At 44.1% G+C, this 24,340-nt stretch overlaps 1 protein-coding gene across 3 annotated transcripts in view; it reads right to left on the bottom strand.

Moving 5' to 3' along the window:
• Window positions 1–8,722: 8,722 nt before the first annotated feature.
• LOC128348978 (E3 SUMO-protein ligase RanBP2-like) overlaps window positions 8,723–24,340 on the bottom strand; it is an 81,218-nt gene continuing 65,600 nt past the window's right edge. For all 3 annotated transcript variants that reach the window (XM_053304786.1, XM_053304785.1, XM_053304787.1), the window contains 8 exons: window positions 20,290–20,382; window positions 16,142–16,347; window positions 15,189–15,405; window positions 14,691–14,789; window positions 14,132–14,277; window positions 12,117–12,390; window positions 11,689–12,023; window positions 8,723–9,221 (listed from right to left, as the gene is read on the bottom strand). In XM_053304786.1, coding sequence (XP_053160761.1) covers window positions 8,916–9,221; window positions 11,689–12,023; window positions 12,117–12,390; window positions 14,132–14,277; window positions 14,691–14,789; window positions 15,189–15,405; window positions 16,142–16,347; window positions 20,290–20,382 — 1,676 coding nt within the window. In that variant the 3' untranslated portion in view covers window positions 8,723–8,915. The remainder of the gene's footprint in view (window positions 9,222–11,688; window positions 12,024–12,116; window positions 12,391–14,131; window positions 14,278–14,690; window positions 14,790–15,188; window positions 15,406–16,141; window positions 16,348–20,289; window positions 20,383–24,340) is intronic.

Genomic DNA, 24,340 nt, shown 5'->3' with positions numbered 1-24,340 from the left:
CTCCTCCTTCCTTCTCAGCTCTCCCCCACCCCCCTTGGCTCTCCTCCCCTTCTCAACCCCCCTCCCTTCTTCTCAGCCCTCCCCCTCCTCTCTCCTTCCCCTCCCCTCAGCTCTACCCCACTTTCCTGCCCACCGCCGCTTCCCCGCTTCCCCTGCCACCACTTTTTCCACCTCCTCCCACCACATTCCCGCCGCCCAAGCCATTGCTTTCCCAAACACCACTTTATCTTGGCCAGCCATTAGCCTGCCCGTTCACTTTCCCCCCAGCAGCTTGCTCATGAACTCTAGCAAGAGATGCCACACATGGGATTAGCGACAAGTATGCTTAAGAGCATTATATATATATAGGTTGTTGACTGAACCAGAATTCTTCTGAGCTTCAGGCACACACTCCCAAGGCTAGGAGAGGTTTCATAAAACCAGGATCTAATCCTGACTCGGCAACCAGCCCAATGACAGGATGCATTAAGAAAAACAGTTTGCTCCCCTCTAATTTATGAACTGTAAGTGATCTGTAACGTTCATAATCCTGGGGTTTTGCACCTACGCAGGACCTCACAGAAAGAATACTCCAGTCCTTCATGGTGCTCTTGCACCATCCCTCACACTCAGCGCAACTCTATTTCAACAGTTCGGGCACCCTTTGGTTTATGGACGACCACCATAGCACAACAATCATCCAGCATAGGCCTATTATGGTCTCTTTCTTCAAACTTACTGCTGCGGGGAGATTGGTTTATGAATGTCTACAGACCACTTTCAGATCCTAAGTTACAGATGAGCAACCTGTTTATCTGTAGCATGATCCATAGGACATTTACAATCCTGCGTGTTTAGCAAACTTTCTCAGGAAAAGAGAGGATTAAGCTATTACAAAACACCTCTCCCAGAGTTTGCTTCTGCAGCAGAACAAAGGTCAATTGGATAGTGTTTCACAAAAGACAGTTCAGACAACCAGGTTGCTGCCTTACAGATGTCTTCAGTATGAATCACGGAGAGATGATTTGCTGAAGCTGCAAATGCTGGTGATGGAGTTCCCGTGCATCGACCTTTTGCACCAACTATCCTAATGGCCACTAGGGGCATTGGGAGTAGAGATAGTGAGTAAGGGTCTCCCTGACTATTCTACCTGTCTCTACTCTATGACCCCTGATCTGACTCTTCTGCACTTCCTGTGCTTAGTCACAATCCTTCCTTTCCTCCTAGAGAGAAGATGGAAACATCTCTCGCTCTCTTTACCTATCAATTATGTAGTCCTTTAGATTAGATTTAGGTCTTTCCTATTCAAGTGTATTTAACTAATAAATGTTTAGTGTTTAGTCACACAAGGATCTCCATGTTTTCTCTAAATAGCTGCAACAACTAAGCCATCCTCTGCTACCTACACTGTAACTGGAGTGTGCTCATTCCTTAGTGCTCTGCTGTTTTACCTATTGAGGGTAAAAATTAACAACCTCTTAACAGCAAAAGCCCTAATGATGTGAGAGGCACCACCTTTTTGACCTTATATGTCAGTAAGATCAATTCTACTAGCCAGTGGGATAGGCACTGAGATAGAGGATGATCTTTTGACTTGCCCTTGTAGACCACAACAGGTTGCTTGCTTCTATAGAAATCCTTAGTCCTATTAAGTAAAACTAGCTGACCTGGCGCAGAGCATCTGCACCCCTAGTTCTCCCTGTCTCTCCTCCCACATCTTCATTTCTTTCTCTCCCCACCAGCCCCATTTCATCCCACCCCCCACCGCCTATTCTCCCTTGGTGGCCAGGCTTCTTCTCCTCAGCGGCCGCCTGCTGGCCTGGCAGAGGCCGCTTCCCCTGCGTGGCTGGTCTGGCGGCTGCTTCCACTGCACAGCTGGCCTATCGACCGGCCGCTGCTTCTCCTCCATGGCCAGCCTGGCATGCCGCTTCTCCTCCTGTCCCTGTCGCTAATCAGCAGCTGGTTCATGGACTCTTGCGAGAGCTGCCATACATGGGATTAGCGACGGGTACATTTAAGAGAATTAAATATATAGAAGATAGGAGTGATCTCCTTACATCTAACGTGTGTAGAGATCTTGGTAAAGGTGTGGACAGATTTCTGAAGAATTCAGGTGAAAATCAGACACTACTCTTGGCGGAAAGAAGGATCCATCAGCATAAGAACCTTCTCAGGAAAAAATCTTGTATGGCAGTCTTTAACATGATTAATTTCCAAGTACTGGTAGCCATTGGTTCAAATGGCTTCTCTGTCAGTGTTGACAGAACGAAAGGCTCCATTGTTTTATTTATGCCTTTCAGGAACCTTTTGCAATCAGGCTAAGAAAACACTGTCCTGCCATCTCACCCCTTATGTTTTGAAGAAATAACCACCAAGTGAACCTTCAAAAGAGACGTTAGCTAATTCACTGCTTTTTAAGCCTGCATGTACAGTAACACTTATCTAGTTGCAGCCTCAAGAGGGCAACACCTAATCACAAATCTCTTCCAGTTGCAGGCATAATTACACCAAGTCGACACTTTTCTTTCATTTAAAAGAATCTTATCTAGAAGCAGACTTTCCATGCTGTGAACCTCAGGGTTTCTAGGCTGGGATGCAGAATTTGATCCCTGTCCTGGAACAGCAAGTGTGGGCATTGTGGTTGTCATCTATATCTGCATCATGAGAGTTGAAGTAGTAGTGGAAACCACGCCTGGTGTGACCACCATGGGATCACTAGAATGCAAAATGGTTCTCTTGCAAAATCTTGGCCACTACGCTGTCCTGCAGAGGATATGGAGGAAACCACTATGTAGAGTAGTTTGGTCCTCCAGCTCAATTGGAAAGCATCCCCTCTGGAGCTTCTCCTTAGATCTGTCCTTGAGCACTACTTCCTGCATTTTGTTTTTGTGCTCCTCTGTTGCAAATTATTATTATTTATTATTTTATTATTTTACATTTATATCCCGCTCTTCCTCCAAGGAGCTCAGAGCGGTGGAGCAAATAGATCTAGGTTGGCTGCAAATAGATCCAGGTTCCGGTGCTCAAATCTTCTCCAGCACCTAGAGATTCTTGTCAAGAATCTTGTATTGTCCATTTGTGGTGCTGTTAGCCCTTTGGCATTTTGCTCAAATAGTCTGCAAGAATGTTTTCTGTCCCTTTTATTGCAGAGCAACCAGAAAAAATTGAATGGCTATGCACCAAGTCCACATCCGTATGCTCAGGGCACAAAGGGATCACAAAACTGTCCCCCCGTCTGAGGTATGCAGTAGCGGTGGTATTGTCTAGTTCCACTTGACCACTTTCCCCTTGTAGTTGTTAATGTAACTGCTCTGGGGTGATTGGAGAACAACCCTAAATGTGTTAGGGCTTTGTGTGGGAAATTAGTGAGCTGGGGTGGAGCAGTCGCACATCAAAATAATTTTTGTGCAAAGTTCTGGTCCCAGGAAAATGAACTGGGAGAGAGGTTGAAGTTCAAAATCAAAGTAAGGTTTTATTTGGAGCTCAGGGGTACAGTGGAATAAGAAGAAAGATTAAAGCAACATTACTACTAAAAATACGTTACAGAGATTAATCAATTATCACAAAGAGGCAATTTAGTTTAGAGTCCGAATTAAAATAACTTCTAGCTGGCTACAGAAAAGGTAGCTTTATGGAAACAGGTTTTTGGATTTAAGAAAAAGAGCAGGGACAGGGATTGCCCAGAGGGGCACAGTGATCATCATACAACCTCATCCTTCCTTTAGTGGCGATTGAACCCTTGTTGCTCAAGCACAACCAAAGGACCTCTTTCTTCAGAGATGGAACCAAGCGATGAAAAGGTGAAAGCAGCTCGGGGGTTAGGCAGCAAGGGTAAATCCATAAGGTGTGTTTTCATGCAGTCAGCTTCTACTAATAGCAAGGCAGGCCGGATAGATCGGGCCAACTAGGAAGACCAATCTGGAGGCTGGAAGCGTGAACGGCATGATGAATAAGACATGGCCTGGTATAATAGCGGGTGTAAATTCTATTGCCCAGACAGTGGGTGATTCCACAGGACATAGTCCAAATGAAGCACATTGGCTCAAGAAACCAGAGGCAGTTATAGCTGAAAATGGCCCCTGGCCCCTGAGGTGAAATACTGACCGCTCCTTCTTCCCAAGGGGGGAAATTCTGGTGAATCTCTGGAGGATCCTGTAATGGTCAGCCCCTCCCCTAAGGAGTGAGCCAGAAGTCAGCCCTGTTCTGACTGACAGGCTGCTGACCTCCAGGGATCAGCCAATCCACACCAGGTGGGTGGGACCTAGAGGACCATGACACAGGAAGAGAAGGGTTTCTTTGTTCAGAAGCAGCTAGGCTAGAGGTGAGAAAGGACGGGCAGAAGGCTTAGTAAGCAGCAATAGAGTTTTGCTGCCTCATGGTCAAAAGCTAGCCTGAAGGATTCTCTCATGGAATGACATCTGCAGATCCTTGAGAGACAGGATTGCAGGAAGCTTGATTCTCAGGTTTGGGATGAGTTCAAGGGCGGGGGAGGAAACAAGAGCTTCTGGCTTCTGGCAGTTTAGCCTGGGGAATAGTTTGTTAGCCAGTTTGCGTTAGACTTTTATTTTCCTTTCATGTGCTCTGTATATCCTTGCAACTGTTGTTATTGTTGTTGTTGATCTACAACTGTGTAATTGTAACGTAACTAAGCTAAGGAACAATAGCCTGTGCCCATCCATTCAGGGCATTGACAAAAAACTCTGCAAATTTTTAAAGGTGCTTTTGTTTTCCTACATTCTAGTTCTTTGCAAATGGGTAACCACAATTTTTTAGTGTGCCACCCTAAATATCATCTGGGGTGCTTTTTCAAGTATTCTTGCAATTTCTGAGTGTTTCTTCTACCTTTAACTAAAAGCTGAGAGAGCTACAGACAGAAACTGTCTGTAGTATTTTGAATAAAGTTTATTTTTCTTTTTTTGTTCTTTACACTCTCAATACGCCTCTTGAGTGGATTTTTAACTCAGGAAAGGGGGGCTGGAAAGGGCTTGCTCTGGTACAGAACACGTCTCAATTTGACAATCAGCTCAATCAGCTACCAAGTTTTCTTATCATGTGTAAGCTTGCACATAGAAGGCTTTTGTACTGGTTTGGGTGAATTTCCAGGGAGACTGTAAAACACAAAAGCCTGGGGTTGGGGGTGGGGCAGCGAATAAACTACTAGAAGTCCAGGTAAGTTTTGGGGAGAATCCTTTGTTCAGAAAGCTCAGGTGGGAGATGATTCAGCATTTTGCTTCCCCTCACATGGGCTTGCTCTGAGACAAAGACTGGGTAAATCTGTTATGGATTTAAAATTTGGAGCTCCCTGAAGTGCTTGAACAACAGGTGGCACTGCCTCTAGATTTGCTGAATTGAGCTGATCGCCTCTTGAGCTTCATAAATGCAACTCATAATGCTTTCCATAGGTGATATTCTTTGTAATTGAATGGGAGCCTGGAAGACACAGTGCCATGGTATTCCCTGCATCCATCCCATTCTCTTGCAGCCCTTTAGTAGTATGTCACAGGAGAACCCCAATGCATTTACAGCAATGCACTTACAGTGATGGCTGCACTGTGAGAAGTCCTTACTACCACCTTTGGTTAGGAAACTGTCTGGTGTGCATAGAGGATTGTGGAGAGTAAAATCTCACTGACAATTATTTTGGCAAGCCACATCAGCATCCAATTCCTCCTCAACATCATGCCCTTGGCTGAAAAAGCCTCTATTTATTTATTTATTGAATTTAGATACCGCCTAGGAAAATCTCTAAAAAGATGGAAGCAGATGGTGTGCTCTCAATGGAGTCAAGGAGATATAATAGAGTCCAAGTGGTGACTTTATTCAGTGAACTTCCCCATCTCTTGTAGTGGACTTGATTCTTCAATATCAATAGTCAACGCCGAAGGAGACATTGTGTCCCAGGGTCGAGTTGTTACCTCTTTCAACACAGAGAGGGACAAACAAGCTGCTGCTCCTATCAATGTTGAGGGTGACTTGTGCTCTCACAATCAAGATGTGGCAATTTTAAAGAGGCCTTTTCTTTATGTTGATGCTTGCTCTCCCTTGACATCAAGGTGACAGAAACTCATCCCCGACAGACTTAATTGTCAACTGTGCAGCAGGCACAGCCCTCAGTGTCATCAGTGTTGAGGAACCATGCAGCTCCGACACTAATGCTGAGAACGGAGACCTCGCTACTTGGAGACCTGTAGGGGACGGAGTGCAACGCCAATGCTCAAAGAAGGGGTGGAGGCTGTGCCTTGATCCTCATGCCTCTTAGAGGGTGGGGTGGGGTAGGCTGTTTCTCCTCAGAAGCCTTGCGCTTCTTGAGAGTCAATGAGGTAGAACAACTTGAAACCTCAACTGGATACTTTAAAACAGTTGAAGTAGAAGCTCTACTTGGTGTCTATGGATGGGGCTGAGCCGCCACTATAACCCGCAATACCAATGAAGGTATCGATGGTTGTGGAGATTGAGGCATGGGAGTTAGTGGCTGAAGAGCCTGCTCACAAAGTGCCGCTCAAAGACCAAGTGCTCTATTTTTCAGAGTCTGGTGGGGAAGAGATGTGCATATTTTGCAAGTCTGTGTGTTATGATTCTCACCCAGACACAGAATTCATGGCAGTCTGTAGACAGCAACTTGCCTCTGCACTCCTTACATTTTAAAGACATATTTTAAGTGTCCGTTGGGAGAAAACAAGGTCGTAAGCCAAGCTGAATCAAGCCAAAAATCCAACCCAATAAGACACATAACTGACATCCAGCACCACCAAGAATAGTCAAAGAAGTCCAATTCCAAGCCAAAATTTCTAACAAAGATGTAGCAGATTTACCAAGCCTTTGTCTCAGAGCAAGCCCATGTGAGGGGAAGAAAAATGCTGAATCATCCCCTCTATGCTTTCCAAGCAAAGGCTTCTCCCAAAACTTTCCTGTATCTTTGTAGGCTGCCGCCACTACCCAAATCACCAGAGTTTGACACTCCCTGGGCTTTGGAGGAACTCACAGGGAAACTCTCTCTTCTGCTTTTGAAAAAGTATACAAAAACTTTGTGAGCGCAAGCTTACATGTGGTGAGGAAATTGGTAGAGTTGCTGGACGTCTGTGGATGTGTTTTGCACCAGAGAAACTCCCTGTCCAGAGTTAAAAATCTACTCAAATAGGCTTGTTAAAATTGCAAAGAACAAAAAAAAAAAAGGAAAAAAATATTCAAAATACTAGACTGCTTCAGTCTGAGGCTCTCTCAGCTTTTAGTTACAGGTAAAAGTAATACGCAGTAGGTTACAAGAATACTTCCTAAAAGCACCCCAAATTATATCAGAGCGGCACACTTTAAAAATCGTGGCTACTCAGTTGCAAATAACATGGATGTAAGAAAATACAAAAGCACCTTTAAAAGCTTACAGATAAACCACCCTAAAACGGTATCAGAGATGTACAAAACACACAAAATAAATATAAGTTTCTAACACAAAATCTGACTAAAACTCTTTCCTAGGCTGCATCCCCTTTTCCTTGAAAACTCACCCCTCACCTGATGAGAATCAAGTTTCCTGCAATCCTGTCTCTCAAGGATCTCCAGTTCTTTTCGCAGCCAGACTCCATGGCCACATGTCCTGCCCTCACCCCTGACTGCTTCCTTCTCCCAAAGAGACCTTCTCTTCCTCCTCATAGCAATCTAGGTCCCACCCACCTCAAGTGCTGGTTGGCTTATCCCTGGAGTTCACCAGCCTGCCAGTCAGTACAGGGTTCACTTCTGGTTAACTCTTTAGGGGAGAGGAGGGTCTGGTCAGTGGCTGATCGTTACAGAAGGTTTTCCAATTTCACTCAGAACCAATCCAAAAACCAAGGAGCAGAGTCTGATGAGGTACATGCTATGGCAGTCTGGAAGGAACTAAAGGAAGGGTTCTCTAACCTCTGAAATAAACAGTTGCGCTGAGCATGAGGGGTGGTGCAAGAGTGCCATGAGGAGCTGGAGTATCTCACCCACAAGGTCCTGCACAGGGCCCCAGGATTATAAGTTTACTTTGGATCACACTACAGGTCCTGTCTTTCATACCTGGCATGGCAATATACAAGAGTGATGCCAGTTTTTCCCTTTACTCCCCCTCCCCCAAATTGCTTTAAGCACTACTCCAGTTGTCTTCAATAGCTATCTTCTGCCATTGATTTACTGATTGATGATGGCAGAAGCCATCATAATATAAACAAAACTGAAGTCACATATTAGTAAGACTCCAATCTAAGTTTAGGACTAGTTTTAGTCCTACGTTTTAATCCTTAGCTAGCTTTAGGACAATACTAAGTAGGTTTTGGTCAACATAACAACCAGTTTAGTAACTCAAATTAAAAAAAAAATTTTTTTTTTGGTAAAAGCAAGGTGAATGGCAAATCTTCTCTTCAGCATCAATATGGGCAATGAATTATTTTTACATTGCTTGTGAATCAGGGGATCAAACAAGAATGAAAATAGCCACACCCTAGCTCAGGAATCCCCAACTTTGGGTCCCCAGATGTTATTGGACTTCAACTCCCATAATCCCCAGCTCCAGTGGCCTTTGGTTGGGGATTATGGGAGTTGAAGTCCAATAACGTCTGGGGACCCAGCGTTGAGAATCCTTGCCCTAGCTTGTAACTTTATCTGAACCAGACTGGGAAAATCATCCCTTTTATACACCAGTGATAGAACTTCAGACACCTAGGATTTCATTTTAAATTGTCATTTAATACAAAAATCAGGAGGGAACAAAAAAAATTCACCTGAAATATACCAGTGTTTGAACCTTTATTTCACAACATGCAAAGTCAATTGAAACATTAAAAAAGTACTCAGCTATAAGCTGTAACTTTACATTTATACATCAGACATGTTCATTTTTAAGAAGCTGGACATAATCTTGTCTAAGTCTTCTGAAAATTGATTTATGTTACTCTATCTGCATACATGTTGTAGCAAAAAATTTATATTTGCCCACAGTCTGTGATCACAATTCTTTTTGATACTGCTCCTCCGGGAGACCCAGAATATTCCATTTTTTTTACAACATCCATACCATCCTTCACAAAGCCGAAGACTACATGTTTACAGTCCAAATGCTCTGCCTTTTTGAGTGTAATAAAGAATTGAGAATTATTGGTGTTTCTACCATTATTTGCCATGGAAAGTAAGCCAGGACCAGTGTGTTTCACTTCAAAATTTTCATCCTCAAATAAATCTCCATAAATTGACCGACCACCTGAACCATCCTGTTTAGTGATATCACCTCCCTGGAACAAACACATTAGGAAAATTCAGTCGACACACAGATAAAATATAGTTTGAAACATTTTGATTAAACTTGTCAGAAAAATATTCGTTTGCCAATAGAGTACTGCATTGTGTCATTTCTATTGTTGATTGGCAATGGTGGCTTGAAAACAGCAATGGGAGCCAAATCAATAGCTGGTTTCATGTAGCACCTTGTAATTTATCTTGTTTCCCTAACTAGAACATGTTAAGTGAAAATACATTCTGGCCAATACAGCCGGAAGCTGGTATCAGCTTAATGCAGTTTCTCAACATTTTTGGACCAGTACATCATCCATGCGCCATTTCCTAGACCGGCAGTTAGTAAAGGGGTCACCCCCTCACCTCCAACCCCACACCCAGGCACCCCCCAAAAAACAGTTTCGGGCAGTTCTCCGGAGCTCATTTGCAGGCAGCCCTCACTGCTGGATAATGTTAATTTCGAGGAAGTGAAATGAACGTCATCCAGCAGCGAGGACTGCCTGAAATGAGCTCTGGGGAGCTCTCGGCAGCCCCCGCTGCCCCCCCTTTTTTGGGGGTGTGTGGGTGATTTTTATTAGTGATGCCTCACGGACTGGTACCCAATGCCTTGCAGACTGGTACCGGTCCATGGACCGATGGTTGAGAAACACTGGTTTAATGTATAGTTTTAATGGTGGTATTACTATTAGTTAAATCTTTAATTGAATTATAGATTTAAAGTGATCTTTTTCTTTATTGGAATTTTGTGTGATTCTGATCAAATGATCAAAACAATTCAAAAGTGCAAATACATTCAATATTTAGCATAAATGTGTTTTTTCATGCTGTCAGTGAAACTGACAAACAAGCTAATGAGAGGCAAGGATGAACCCCATGTTAACAATACAGTACCCTTTGATGGTCCATTAAGGGATTGTCCTGTCATTTCATTTGTTTACATACTGTATACTAGTAGATATCTGATAGGTGCAAATGAAATGAATATACACACTGCAATTTTTAAAATAGTTCTACTCAAGAGTAACTTAAGTCTGGATGTCAGCTAATGGGTCTAATTTAGAGAAGTGCATTGGGATCGCTAATCATGGCATAGCTCTTAATTCTTTTATTCATCCAACATGGGCCTAAGGAAACTACAAAACCAATTAAAATCAAGCCAACTTTTCTGTAGTGGTGCCCAGTTAATATAGCTCTCTACCTCATAAGCTCAAACATATCCCATCCCTATCCAGATGCTCTGTCATCTGCTGAAAACATTTCCTTTTCAGAAGACCTTATCGATCTGAAAGTGAAGCCTGCTACTCTATCCCTGGCTTATCTGTTCCATCTCTGCTGTGCTATTCTTAACCATTTGTATTTTGATGGTACTGTATGCGATTTCACAGGTTTAATCTGCTGACTGTTAGCCATTCTGAAACCTTCTTATTGACATAGAAAAGTAAACTTGTTAAAAATAAAATATAAATAATGGAAAAGGAGGTTTTCAACAGAGATGTGAAATCAAGAGGGGGGAGGGACAACTCCCCCCCCCCGCTTTTCAAGACTAGAGCTCAGAAAATTAATTTCTTATAGATACAACCACATTTTAGTTGAACATTCTGGCTTATGCCTTCATCAGCAACAGATGCATTTTTTTTTAAGTTATGTGAGCACATATAGTTCATAAAATAAATAAATAACTACATAACTACATAAAATAAAAGGTGGCAGTTAAGAATGCTGTGTTAGAATTCCAGGGCAGTGACAGGAAAGGAAAAAAAAGATGGACACTAATGGATGTAATGTACTTTTATGTATTATCCTCCAAGTTCACTCCCAAAGGTGTGAGGGTCTCTCTTTCTGCTTGGGCCTCACTGAAATGATTGACTCCTAGACCAACCCATGAAAGATAGAAACATGCTGTTTCACAGGTAGGGTTCCAGACTTCACCCAGACTGCAAGAAGAACAGAAAATCCTAGAAAAACTAATTTGTCAGAAAATGCAGAAAAACCTCTTCCATTGGAAAAGCATGAGGAATGATAACTGACAAACTTTGTCTCAAATTATCCGAGAAAAATGCCAAAGTGTGGACTTTGACTGAATTATGAAGCAATGGTTATATTTTTTCAGTTCACTGCATTTCAGATTTTGTCAGATTTCATGAAAAATCGCTTAAGAAAAAACATGAGAAAACTTGAGATATAAATATATTTTTCTAAGTACGTCTTCTGCACATTTACTAGCAACGAGTGAAGGAAGAGTGCATGGTCATTTTGTGGTGTGGGAGGAATGCTTGTAAACTCCAAGCCTGCCTGTTTTACATGTCTGTGCACACAGAAAAAATATAAATATAAAAGTTGCATCTATACTCCTCAGGGAACTTTAACATGGTATATGTGGTGTGGAAATATAACTACTACTAAACCTTAAATAACATTGTCACTGCAAACTTTTTAATGTAACCTTGATATAATACTTGTACTTACCTGACACATAAAATCTGGAATTATTCTGTGAAATATCGAATTTCTGAATCCAAATCCTTTTTCTCCCGTGCATAATGCCCTGAAGTTCTCAGCAGTTTGAGGAACAATATTAGAAAATAGTTCTATGGTGATACGACCCAGGTGTTCATCATCAGCAGAAACTTCAAGATATACCACAGGGTTAGTTTCATTTGACAATTCTGCTGCCAGGGATCTATGTCCCCTCTGCAACTCTGACAAGCTTTGCTGGCACTCTTCAAATCTCCTTTTGAAGGAATCAGCCAGCTCTTGGCTTTTAAATCTGACTGCAAGCTGTTCGATTTTTGCTTCACCATCTGAAATTAAGATTCCAAATGTTATTTAATGTGTACTTGATTAGATTAGGTATTATTTTATGATCATCTATTACAGAAGATCTTTACACTCACCAGCATAATCTGTAGCAGTCCAAACCATAGCATTGTTTGAAGTATTCAAGGGTTTTAAATCTATGTTTTTTGTGATTATATGATTTGCACAGACTTTGAGAACTTGGTCCCTTCTCATTAAAACTCGATAACACTTCTTCTGTGTATGGAAGAGGATCTTTATTTCTCCCACACCACGTTCTTTCCACTGATTGACTTCTCTGTCCCATCTGTAGAGTTTTGCCCTTTCTTTAAAGATAATTTCTTCATCTTCTTCTCCCGATTTCACCTCAACCTAGAAGAGAAAAATCATGCTAATTTGGAGCACTCTTACTGCAACTGTTATCAATAAAGCCAATTCTTGCATTACAGAGTGTTGTCAGAAAGCAATATTCTAGTTAAAGATAATCCTGCCTATGATTTCCATTTTATAAAAAGTAGAAACATCTCTTGCACTCAGGAGAAATTGTGCAGCCACTGGCTGACTTCCAGACTAACACTGTGCTGGTGCTAGGAGAAAGGAGCAATTTTTGTCTATCTCACCTTGCCTCTGAAGCCCCCTGTGCCTGCTGAAAATATGTCCAAGGATTTTGCAACCCTCTGGGACATATTTTCGGAAGACACAGTGAGGGAAGGAGACAAACTAATATCACCACTTCCCCCAGAACCACTGCAGCATTAGTAGCACAGCATTGCATTAGTCTGGATGTCAGCCCGTTTGAAAGAGAGATTTCCGCTATTGTACACACTCTTTTGCCTCTGGCAAGTTAGAGACATTTATTGTTTGTTTCTAATACCATCAAATCGTATTTGGAGACAAAAATGTGCCTACTATTAGAAGCAATGCAATGTGTCAAACTACTTCCAATATGCTTCAGAATGAATGGCTGATATCCTAAACAAGGTATGCACGTCAGGAGGTTCTGCAGTGACATGCTAGGCGTCCTTGCACTTCCCTCAGTCGTCCTGCAGATGCACTGTTGTGCATGAGGGCGGAGGCTTAAAGTGCTGCTCATACTTGGGAAGCGCTCTGTAAGACCAGACACACATCCCGTTTCCCTCTACATAGACTGAAGGGTAAAATTTAGACTCTTCTTTCCAGCTATGAAGTTGCTAACTTGCTCTGTTACCAATGAAGCCAGTTACATACACACAAACCCAGTTATATACACACAGGTGCATGCACCCTTTAGCAGTCATATTTTTATAAATTTTGTCAGGACACACCACCTTTGCTAGTACTCTAGTTCTAGGGTAGTCAAGAATCTCCCTCATCAAATAATTATGATTGCTGGTATGCAAGCAGGTATACTTTACCTCAGCTTATCCTAGGTCCTCATTATGCTAATTAGGATAAGTAGCACCCCACACAGCCATACAAATCCCTGCTACCTGGAACAAGAGATACCTTTCAAAATGGTGGTTCTCCTTATATTAAGCAGGGGGAGAGCAACTGACCCCAGCACAGCATCCCTCCAGTGACTGTTGCTGGTGTTTTTTCCTTGTGAGCCCTTTGAAGACAGGGGACCATCATCATCTTATTCTTTCAAAGGAAACTGTTTTGATAACTTTTTCATGACCAACTGAAGAAGAGAAGATCCTTACGCCGAGGCCAGTGACTCTGCAGCGTTAAGCAGTGCCAAAAAAGGAGAACTATGGAGCAGGCCACATTCCAGTCGTCCAGCAGTGGCTTACAGAGAAAGGCTGTGCCTGGAACTCCAGATCCCTTCTTAGGGGTTTTCACTGGATTGAATTGGGAGTGTCTATCCAATATCTTCCTCAGGCGATAAAGCAATCTCCTGAAGGAAACATAGTAGGCCAGTTTGTCGGCTCATATTACAATCTAGTTTGACAGCCACTGTGTATGTGTGCACATGTACCTTACTTGCTAATCCACCCCTTAATCTCCCATGCAATTCCAACATTAGAACTAACCAAAGAATAAATACCTGCACAACCAATGTAACAACAGTGCTATGTATGCCCTGTGCCAGTAGAGATTTCTCTCCTCCTCAGGTTTATAATAAAGAGCTTACCTCTGGAAGGGATACAATTGGTTCAAAGTGAATATCATCACTATGTACAACCTCTTCATCACTTCCATCATCTTCATTATTTTCTTTAGTGGCTGCCTGTACTCCAAATACAGTTGCTCCTGTATTTGCCCACTTGAAATTTTTGTCTGATGAGATGGAAAGAAACTTTTAGTATTCTAGACAAGTACCTCTATGATCATTTGTTCAGAGTTCTCTCAAAGTGATATGTAAACCCCTGCTAACTTGGCGAAGAGGCACCTTTTACCGTAGTGATTCTCTTTATTTAGCAGGGGGAGAGTAACTGGCCCTATCCACCCCCAGCACAGTACCTCCAGTGACTGTTGCTGGTGTCTATCTTATGTTTCTTTTAGATTTTGAGCCCTTTGGGGACAAGGATCCATCTTATTTATTTATTATTTCTCTGTGTAAATCATCCTGAGCCATTTTTGGAAGGGCAGTATAGGAATTGAATTAACAACAACAACAAAATCCTCAACAGTTACCCCCTCAATGACAAACACATTGTACAAATGGTATGTAGACAGTGAATGAATGTTACCTTTTGAACCAAAAGCGAAATCCCCAGAATTATTTGAAGCCAGATCAGCAAATGACAAGCCAGGTTTGTTGCCAAAGGCAAATGAGAAAGGTTTGGTTTCTGTACACAACAACAAAAAGAAGAGAAGAGATTTTATGGTCCATTTTGCATCCTGTAATAGGGGTGCTTTTCCATTCATTTCCCACTAGCATGATTCCTTTCCTATATATGAATGGCTCAAGTATCACTGCTTAAAGAATGCTGCCAGAAGATCAGTCATTCTACTCTATGTATGCTAACAGCACAATTCTATAGAGGTTTACTCAGAAATAAGTTTGTATTCAGTGGGGCTTATTCCTGGTAAGTGTGTGCAAAGGTCTGCAGCCTTTATGAGAGTAGGCCCAAGCGTTTTTCCAATAAGCCTCCTACAACTCATTCTCACTATGGAGACAAAGTCCATTATTAAATTTTGGCATGTTCTATGTCTAGTATAGAGTTCTTTTATATGGAAAAATATACCTTGGTTTACAGAGCCTGTGAAAGTTGAGTTGCTCTCTTTTTTAGTTGACAAGTCAACAGGTTTATCATCTGTTTCCAATAAAGCCTGTATGATGTGTGTAGGTTCTGTAGTCGAATCTGGTTCTTCAGTTATACTGGCCATGACAACTGGCCCTTCATCTTTCTTAGTAGTACACATATCATCTGTTGAACTGGTAACATCTTCGACTTGGGCTTCCTATACAGGAAAAAAAATTCAATAAAGTTGTTTTTTGTGTTTTTCTTTAAAACAAGTGTCTTCAAAAGGTTATTTAGGTAAATATGTAGGAAAAATAGAAACTTAGAGCTAGTTCATCCATTACACTCCCAGCAGTAGAACGTGGATAGAACTGAGGATACTGTAAGTTATCTTGGCCCCTTCAAGATGGTTTCATAGCATGTTAATGAACACTTATGCTAGAATCAAAGGAGCAAAAGAGCCATGTAATCCCATCTCTTGATCAAGGCAGAACCATTCCATCATTCTGCACCATAAGAACCACGAATGTGCCACAAGCAGGGAACAAAAGCAGTGCAAAAAGATTGGGCAATTACCTTGAGCAAATTTTTATCAATGAATTAAGACAGAGGCTATTAGCATCACTTCCTATGTAGCCAGTGGTCTTCCATTATTCCAGGAGAAGTATATTGGGATACATCTCCATGCCTGTCAACAACTTGTCCCCAACTGTGGCAATTCCTGATGTGGGAAAAGCTCAGGCTCCTATACAGATAAAACATTCTCCCTGACTAGTACAATATTGTCAACAAATGTAACATTTATGTAGACAGACCCCACATTAACAGAGCAACACAAAATGCAGACTGGGTGGGTGGGGAGCAAGGGGAGAAAAATTAGGGACAAATGGACATTACGAGAACTCTGTGTGCAAACACGGTTTCATGGATACCTAAACCCAATTATGTTAACTTACTTTAGTTTCTTGAACTTTGGCAAGCTCTGTTTGAAAATCTTCTAAGCTGTCATCATTGTCTTCACCAGTGTCACTGCCAATGTCACAGAGAAAGGTTGGAGGAAGCTTCAGATTCTCTGCTTTAGCCTTTTCTTCAGGAGTTGGTTTCTTTTCCCAGACAAGAACACACTCGCTCCCACCTTCCGATTCATTTTCTTTTATGATACCTAAACAGAAAGCACCTTAGATTTTATTGAAGAGAACCAACAGCAAAGTAGAATGATGAAGGAAATCCTCCAAATTTCTTAGTGAAGTGGATAGGAGAACCTGGGGGAAATCCTTCTAGGGGCCCCCCTAGATTCTATTAGATCTATCTTCTCTTGTTACAGCAACTGTCTGTCCGAAAAAGCTACACTTGGAAGTTCTAACTTGTGGTCTGAACTTGTCAAGTTCCTGTAGCAGAACACACAAGAGACATGCATCACTATCTGACTTTGCTCTGCCTCTTACTGCAGCCGCAACTTTGTCTTACAAGACAGAAAACAGGGTGAGAAGCAACATAGGACCAATCCAGAATTTACTTCATCTAACAAGGCTATAATCTACTGACTGGCCAAGGGCGATGGGTTGAGTCAATGGCAAAACACCTACTTTTGTGCAGAAGGTTATGCTACTCCTTAGCATCTCCAGATAGGATTTGGAAAGATTTCTGGAGAGCCACTGCCAGACAGTGTAGACAATACTGAGTGAGATGGACAAAGAAACTTAATATGTTCACAATAGGGCTAAACCTACTGCCTGATAAAGTAGCCAAGGAGATGTTTCAAAAAGATTTTTTGCCCCAAACACATCTTGTCCTCATTTCTATGGCTCGCAAGAAGTAAATACTATTTAGACAAGTTGTGCACTGTGTGGAGAGAGTCAACGAATCAACCTTCCACAGTTTCATTTGCCACACTTGCTGTTGCAAATATGGCACTGCTATCTGGTGAGAGAAGCCCCAGGCAGAGTCTGCCTTGGCCAGAATGTGCAGTCACTCTTGCACAGCCTACACAACCCCACCCCCCTACTTTCTATTTCTACTTGGAGCTGGAATGGAAGGGGAACATATGGCAACTGTTCAGTCACAGTGCCTGGAACACATTGGCTGTGAGGGGCCAAATGAGCAAGTCCCAGTTTCTTGTCTTGCTCTTGAGGAAGGATTGGGGTGGGCAGGGGAGAATGAGCTTGGCTGCATGCCTTGTGCCTTGATTATGCAGGGCCTTTACTGATGGAGCTACATTGGCTGCCAATAGGTTTCCGGACAAAATACAAAGTGCTAGTTATAACTTTTAAAGCCCTAAACTGCTTAGGCCCTAGGTATCTAAGAGAGTGTCTTCTCCTCAGATGACCTCAATGGATGGTGGGTCTCGTAGTGAAGGTCAGTCTCCAGTTACTGTCAACTTGTTAGTGGCAACACAGAGATGGACCTTCTTGGTCGCTACCCTGAGATTGTGGAATGCGTTCCCTGTTGAGATACAGTCCTCTCCATCTCCGGCAATTTAAAAAAAACACCAGAAAACCCATCTTTCCGCTCAAACTTTCTCCACTTCCTAATTTTTTTAAGCTTTTAATCTCTGGTTTATTTTTAAATTGTTAAATTGTTTTTAAGTTTTTTGTATATGTTTTAAACTTGTTTGATGCTATTGTTTACTGTCCAGAGACAAAAGTTTGGGGCGGTGTACAAATCTGATAGATAAAATAAGTAAATTAAAATAAAAGGTAAGCCCCACACCTCGCCCCTCTAAAGCTGGAACATGGGTATGTGGGTGGTTGTGTGGATGGATGAGGGACTTCCATAATTTTGGCTAGACAATGAAGATAAAGTCAAGATAGCTCTGCAGTGACTCAAGAGTGTTGTTCTTTGCTGCTACTGTCAGAACTGTTATCAAGATGGTTAACTTAAGGCTAGAATGCTCTACGGGCAACAAGAGGTGTCAGGACTATTTTGTTTAATGCCAAACTGTAGCTAGAGAATGCACCACACATAGACAAAGATGTACCTTCTTGAACAATACACTAGCTTTACAAAAGTTACAGACAGGCTTAGACGTCTCAAAATTTAAAAAGTTGTTTGCCATTCTTTATATGCTTCACCACTACTGAACAGTTTATGTCATCAGCCTTTAACTGTAAAATCAACACTAGAATTGCTTTCTAGCAAGATCTTTCAGGGTGCACTGCAGTATCGGAGGGAACATCTTGTTATACATAGTCATAGTCTTTATTTTGGTCTTTGACCAGCACATTTGTTATACATTAGATTGACACATATGAACATGAAGTGAGCTCTAATTTTTCTAATGGATGCTTAAGAGTTTTAGGTACCGCTATGTATACAATAGTAATTTATACTGATGTAACATGGTGATTTACATGATGATGTAAGTATGTGATGTGGCATTTACTATGTTAGGACAGAATTCTGAATCCAGAACATTTAGAATAGCATCCCCTTCACCATTCCCTCTAAGGTGCGTGACTGTGCGCTCACTCAAAGAGTTCCAACCTGCTGTGCAGAGGATTCCAGCACACTGCACACTGCAGTTACACACAGCACTCCAATGGCTGCTTACAATGTCAGCAGTCTTCCCCCCGCCCGCCCACTGTGTTAACCCTTGTTGTGGCCAGAGCAGGGAAATCGGCTTTCTCGTGCAAGCAAGAGAGCCGATTCTCCCACTCTGGCCTCGACAAGAGCCTCCTGAAAGCCCACGACTCCTCTCGGAGTGGCTGGCAGCTGCTCTCTGTGCTCCAGGAACCTCTGGCTGCAAGATCTCTCCTGGCTTTCCTTAGCTTCTCACTTGGAGCACTTTGCAGTTGTGGAAATCGGTGCTTTGAAATCTTTTCCTGAGATCTGGGCTATAGCTACAGTAAGATGACTTCTGCTGCCTGATCTAGAGGGGTTGGGGGAAATCCCATGTTTAGAAGAGCCATTTCAGAGTTCTCCCTTAAGGGTGTATCTTCTCCAGTCTAGAAGCAGTTACTAGCAAAAAGCTGTCTGCTTATTCTTTTCTTTCCAGCAGACGCCATGGCTGCTTTTCTTGCAGCCAGAGGCTCCTGGAGCACAGAGAGCAGCTGTCAGCCACTACAAGGGGCAGGCATGTGTACTCTCTCCAGCACCCACCACCTTCAGCAGCTTTCTCCACTCTGTCAGAATGGGCTGGCTCTGTACCCCCAAGGTGGAGGTTTTCAGCTTGGAGAAACCTCACGAGCAGCTTCCCTTCCCTTCTCCCTCCCAGCTTTCTTGCCTAACAGGAAAGCCAGGGGAGGGACTTCTGCCGGGAGCTCCAGTGCACGAGTGCTGGGCTGTGGGACAGAACAAGAGAGAGTGCGTGCATGGCAATGTTTGATTAAGTGCTGTCAAGTCGGTGTCGACTCTTAGTGACAAAGCCAGTATAAAACTTTAGAAACAGAAGTGGAGGTCACAGGAGTGTTGAGGAGGTGAATGAACAAGTCTCTGTGCATGCGTGTGTATACACACACATATAGATATATATGCAGAGAGAGGGGAAGGGAGGTGAGGGGTGGGGAGGAGTGTATCTGAGGTGTGTGTTGGGGGGAGAGAGAATGAGTGTGTGTGTTTATGTACATGTACACACACACATGGGTGGGGGTGGGGTGGAAAGGCGTGTATCAGAAGGTAGCTGTGTGTGTGTGTGTGTGTGTGTGTGTGTGGAGTGGGGACACAAAAATTGCATTCAGTGTGTGTGCGCGTTGTGTGTGCAAGTTGCCTTGATACTGCCGCCCAGAACAGAACTCTTTCCGTTCACTAATGATAAAAATTAGAAGCAACACCTTGCATGCTACATTACAATCAATTTCCCCCAAGTAATTTGATTTAGCCACTTAATGGCACAGCCAGGAAGTAACCCGCCTAGAGAGAAGGAGGCTGTTGGTTCGAAAACTCCTATATCAAGCAGCAGCGATATAGGAAGGTGCTAAAAGGCATCATCTCAGAGAACTTGCATTTTGGGCGGTATAAAAATATGTTAAAAAAAAAAAGAAATACTGTGTGAAAGATGGCAGTGGTAAACCCCTTCTGTATTCTACCAAGAAAACCACATAGCTCTGATTGCCAGGAGTCTACATCAACTCGACGGCACAACCTTTCCTTTCCTAATTTGATTTACCTGTGTCAGTTCCCTGTGGTTGTGTGTGTTGCTGGGGTTCCTCAGGATACAATTTTCCATTAAGTTTCTTCACTGCTGTTTCAAAGTCCTCATCTGAAGCATAAAAGAAAAACTTGTATCCAGCAAAGAAACATATATTTATACAAATATACAATGACTATAGGAACTATGAAAGCTCATATTGCCAATATTAATAGCCATATTATATAGAATTGTCATACTATATGTTTTAGAGATCCACCAGAAATACAATTCCGCTAATTCATTACCAGTACACAAAGGTCTCAAAATATATGGCAAGATATAGTACCAGTTACTTTTTAACTATACTCTCAGTAGGCTCCTCATGCAAATAGTATTCTGTTCCTTTTTTACTTGGACTTGCAATGATTCCAAGGAAGATGCCTGCAGATGGACAGTAGACCAGTCCTCTGAGGCTGGCTGATGCGCTACGTACGGGGTGGAGGCCTGGTTTACCCATCAACCCCAATTGGTAGACCAGCTTCCCCCTGAAAAACAGCCTCCAAAATGGTACTTGGAACACTCAAAACATTCTGACTTGGAACTGGATTGTTCCATTCCAAGCTCGAAACAAGCCCTTTATTTGAAAGGCATTTTGTTTCAAGCTCGGAACACTTGAAACGGACTGTTTAGAGTTGGAACATTCCGAGCTCGAAATGTTTTGCACATCCTTAGTTTGAATCACTCAACTGTCCGTGGATAACACTTCAGCCAAGTCAAACTTCTGGACTGTCTCCCATAATAGCAGGATACTAGCATGTTAGAACCTGTGAAGTATTTATAACCCCTAATCTTGAACTGCTGCTTTTAAAAGTGACAAGAGGACCTTCAGAAAGCTTCCCCTCATCCAGTCTGGGACTGAAGAACAAACCTTCTCCTTTGACCCCTTATAACTTCTTCCAAAGACTCTTCAAAGAGACCTCTTTCCCTTTCCCTCTCCCTCTCTTTCTCACACATGTAGGAGATGCATTAGCTTCAAAGTTAATGGACATACTCCATCTACATATTTAATTATCTTACGGCTGACTGAGTAAGGGAACTGCGTGGGGATGTGAGGATGTATCTGGAACTCTTGTGAGGTCCTGCAAGAGTTCCAACCATTGCCTTGGGAGAGAACGGCAGCCAGGGAGGCAAGCCCAGGAGAGAGAAGGAAGAAGGAAACTGGACCCATTGCCTGGGGAGGGAACGGAATCGAAAGTGGCGAGACGCCAGGCATTCGCCCTCAAGCCACCTGATGAGAAGTATGGCCACTTTGGGAGCGGCACGGGTGGGGGGGCCGAGGCGACTGGGCCAGAAGGGGGAACGGGGGGGCCGAGGCGACTGGGCCAGAAGGGGGAACGGGGGGGCCGAGGCGACTGGGCCAGAAGGGGGAACGGGGGGGCCGAGGCGACTGGGCCAGAAGGGGGAACGGGGGGGGCCCGAGGCGACTGGGCCAGAGGGGGGCGGGGGCGGGCCCGAGGCGACTGGGCCAGAGGGGGGCGGGGGCGGGCCCGAGGCGACTGGGCCAGAGGGGGGCGGGGGCGGGCCCGAGGCGACTGGGCCAGAGGGGGGCGGGGGCGGGCCCGAGGCGACTGGGCCAGAGGGGGGCGGGGGCGGGCCCGAGGCGACTGGGCCAGAGGGGGGCGGGGGCGGGCCCGAGGCGACTGGGCCAGAGGGGGGCGGGGGCGGGCCCGAGGCGACTGGGCCAGAGGGGGGCGGGGGCGGGCCCGAGGCGACTGGGCCAGAGGGGGGCGGGGGGGCCCCGAGGCGACTGGGCCAGAAGGGGGTGGGGGAGATGGACAGAAGGTGGGGAGAGTGTACTGCTGCACAGATGCTATGTGCTGGTTCAGCAGCCACAGCCATGCGTGGGGCTGTAGCAAGGGCTATGCATGGCGGTGGAGGCACCTGATTGGCTGGGAGCTGGTTGCCCACTGGCAATGGCCGCTGTGAGGAGGTAGTGGGGTGGCAGGCCCGGCCGCAGTGGGCCCATGGCTACTGTGAAGAGGGGGCAGGGGAGGCCGCGGCAGACCTAGCCCGGCTCCGGCAAAGAGGCTGTGGAGGGGTGGCGGCAGCAGGCCCGGCAGAGGGGGTGGGAGGCCCGGCCATGGCGAGGCTACGGGCCCAGTGGAGGCTGCAGAGGGAGTGGCGGGCCTGGCTGTGGTGAGGCGGCCACGACGAGCAGCCTCAGTGAGAAAGCGGTGGCAGAAACTGAACCGCGGCCAGGGAGTGGGTGGGATAGCGGCCTGGCAAGGAGCGGGGGTTGGGGGGAGTGTACTACCACAGAGATGCTGTGTGTGGGATCACCTAGTTATTAATCCATAAGTTTAGTCTGATCAAAGTATCTGGCACAAGACAGAGTGTCTAAGCTTTATCTGCCATAAGGGTAGTAACACTGGCTAATTTACGGACACTTTACAGAGGACTACCTTCTCCTAGTAGCCACCTAATGGCGCAGCAGGAAGTAACTTGCCTAGTGAGCAAGAGGTTGCAGGTTTGAATCCCCGCTGGTATGTTTCCCAGACTTTAGGGACACATATATCGGGAAGCAGCGATATAGGAAGTTGCTGAAAGTCATAATCTCATACCGCGTGGGAGGAGGCAATGGTAAACCCCTCTTGTATTCTACCAAAGAAAACCACAGGGCTCTGTGGTAGCCAGGAGTCGACACCAACTTGGCGGCACAACTTTACTTTTACATTCTCCTAGGCCAAAATAATTTGTTTTCACCAGGCTTTCAAAGAATAGCAGAGGTTATTCTAATGACTAAAGTGGAGTCTCACAAAAATTCCATAAGAGAAGTTTGGTCTTTCAGCCTCATTCCAAATGTTTAGAACTACAGTGCCAGGAACTGGTGCAGTTATAGAGCCACTCAGTAGAGCAGATTAAGGTTTAAGAAAAACTTCTTAACCTTGGCTCCCCAGATGACATCCCCAGCCATGGCCTTTGTGGCTGGGGATGATGCAAGTTGTAGTCCAACAACATCTGGGGACCCAAGGTTAAGTCACACTACACTAGAGGGACCCTTAACTCACTAACTCAGTTTTTAAAAAACTGTAGCCACTGAGGTTTTGCCAGAGAGGAGAGCAGAGAAATCCTTTCATTGCTGCTCTTGACCCCCAAAGCCTAGCTGTGAACAAGAACTCACTACTCTCCTAGCTGGAGAATAGAAAGCCATTCTAGCGGCTTCACAGAGAAGGGAAGTCTTCATCTTGAACTGCCTAGCCGAGGAAGGCTCTGGTAATCCGAGAGCAGCGTGGTGTAGTGGCTAGAGTGCTGGACTAGGACCAGGGAGACCCGAGTTCAAATCCCCATTCAGCTATGAAACTAGCTGAGTGACTCTGGGCCAGTCACTCTCTCTCAGCCTAACCTACTTCACAGGGTTGTTGTGAAGAGAAACCCAAGTATGTAGTACATCGCTCTGGGCTTCTTGGAGGAAGAGCGGGATATAAAATGTAAAATAAAATAAAAAATCTCTCATCTCTTTTTACAGGTAGTCTACCCTTTTCTGTTTGAGGAGTTAGAGAGTTGATGCTTTTAACCTTCTCCTTGTGAAGTACTGCTTTTATGAAGTTTAACAGAATAGTGTCTGGGTTTGAGGTATTTATCCACCATTCTCCAAGATGTCTGTGGGGACACTATAGGAGTCTGAAAAGCCACAATCTGAACCACCAGATGATCAGTAGCTTTTACCTACTCAGTGCTTCCATGCTGCTGCACACAAAACTAGATGGCCCAAATTCTTAAAACCTAGCACTGGGCTGGATGACAAGAAACCAGAACACAGATTATTCTTGCCTGTTTTGAAGTTTCACTCTGGGCCTATTAATTCAGTTCTAAGTCCCTGACTAGCATCTTTGAACTGGTTGAAGGACAGGAAACAGAGAACATGAATAAATGGATAGCTTTCACAACCGAGGGAAGAAGTGGAGTTCCCTAGGGATCTGTACCAGGACCAATGTTTTTCAAATTCTTCATAAATGATCTTCATAAAAGTTGGGGTAAGCAGAGAGGTGGCCAAATTTACAGACAACACTGAGCCATTTAGGGTAGT

Source organism: Hemicordylus capensis, chromosome 3, assembly GCF_027244095.1.
Source record: "Hemicordylus capensis ecotype Gifberg chromosome 3, rHemCap1.1.pri, whole genome shotgun sequence".
NCBI classification, from domain to species: Eukaryota; Metazoa; Chordata; class Lepidosauria; order Squamata; family Cordylidae; genus Hemicordylus; species Hemicordylus capensis.
This window is presented reverse-complemented; position numbering and strand designations above follow the sequence as displayed.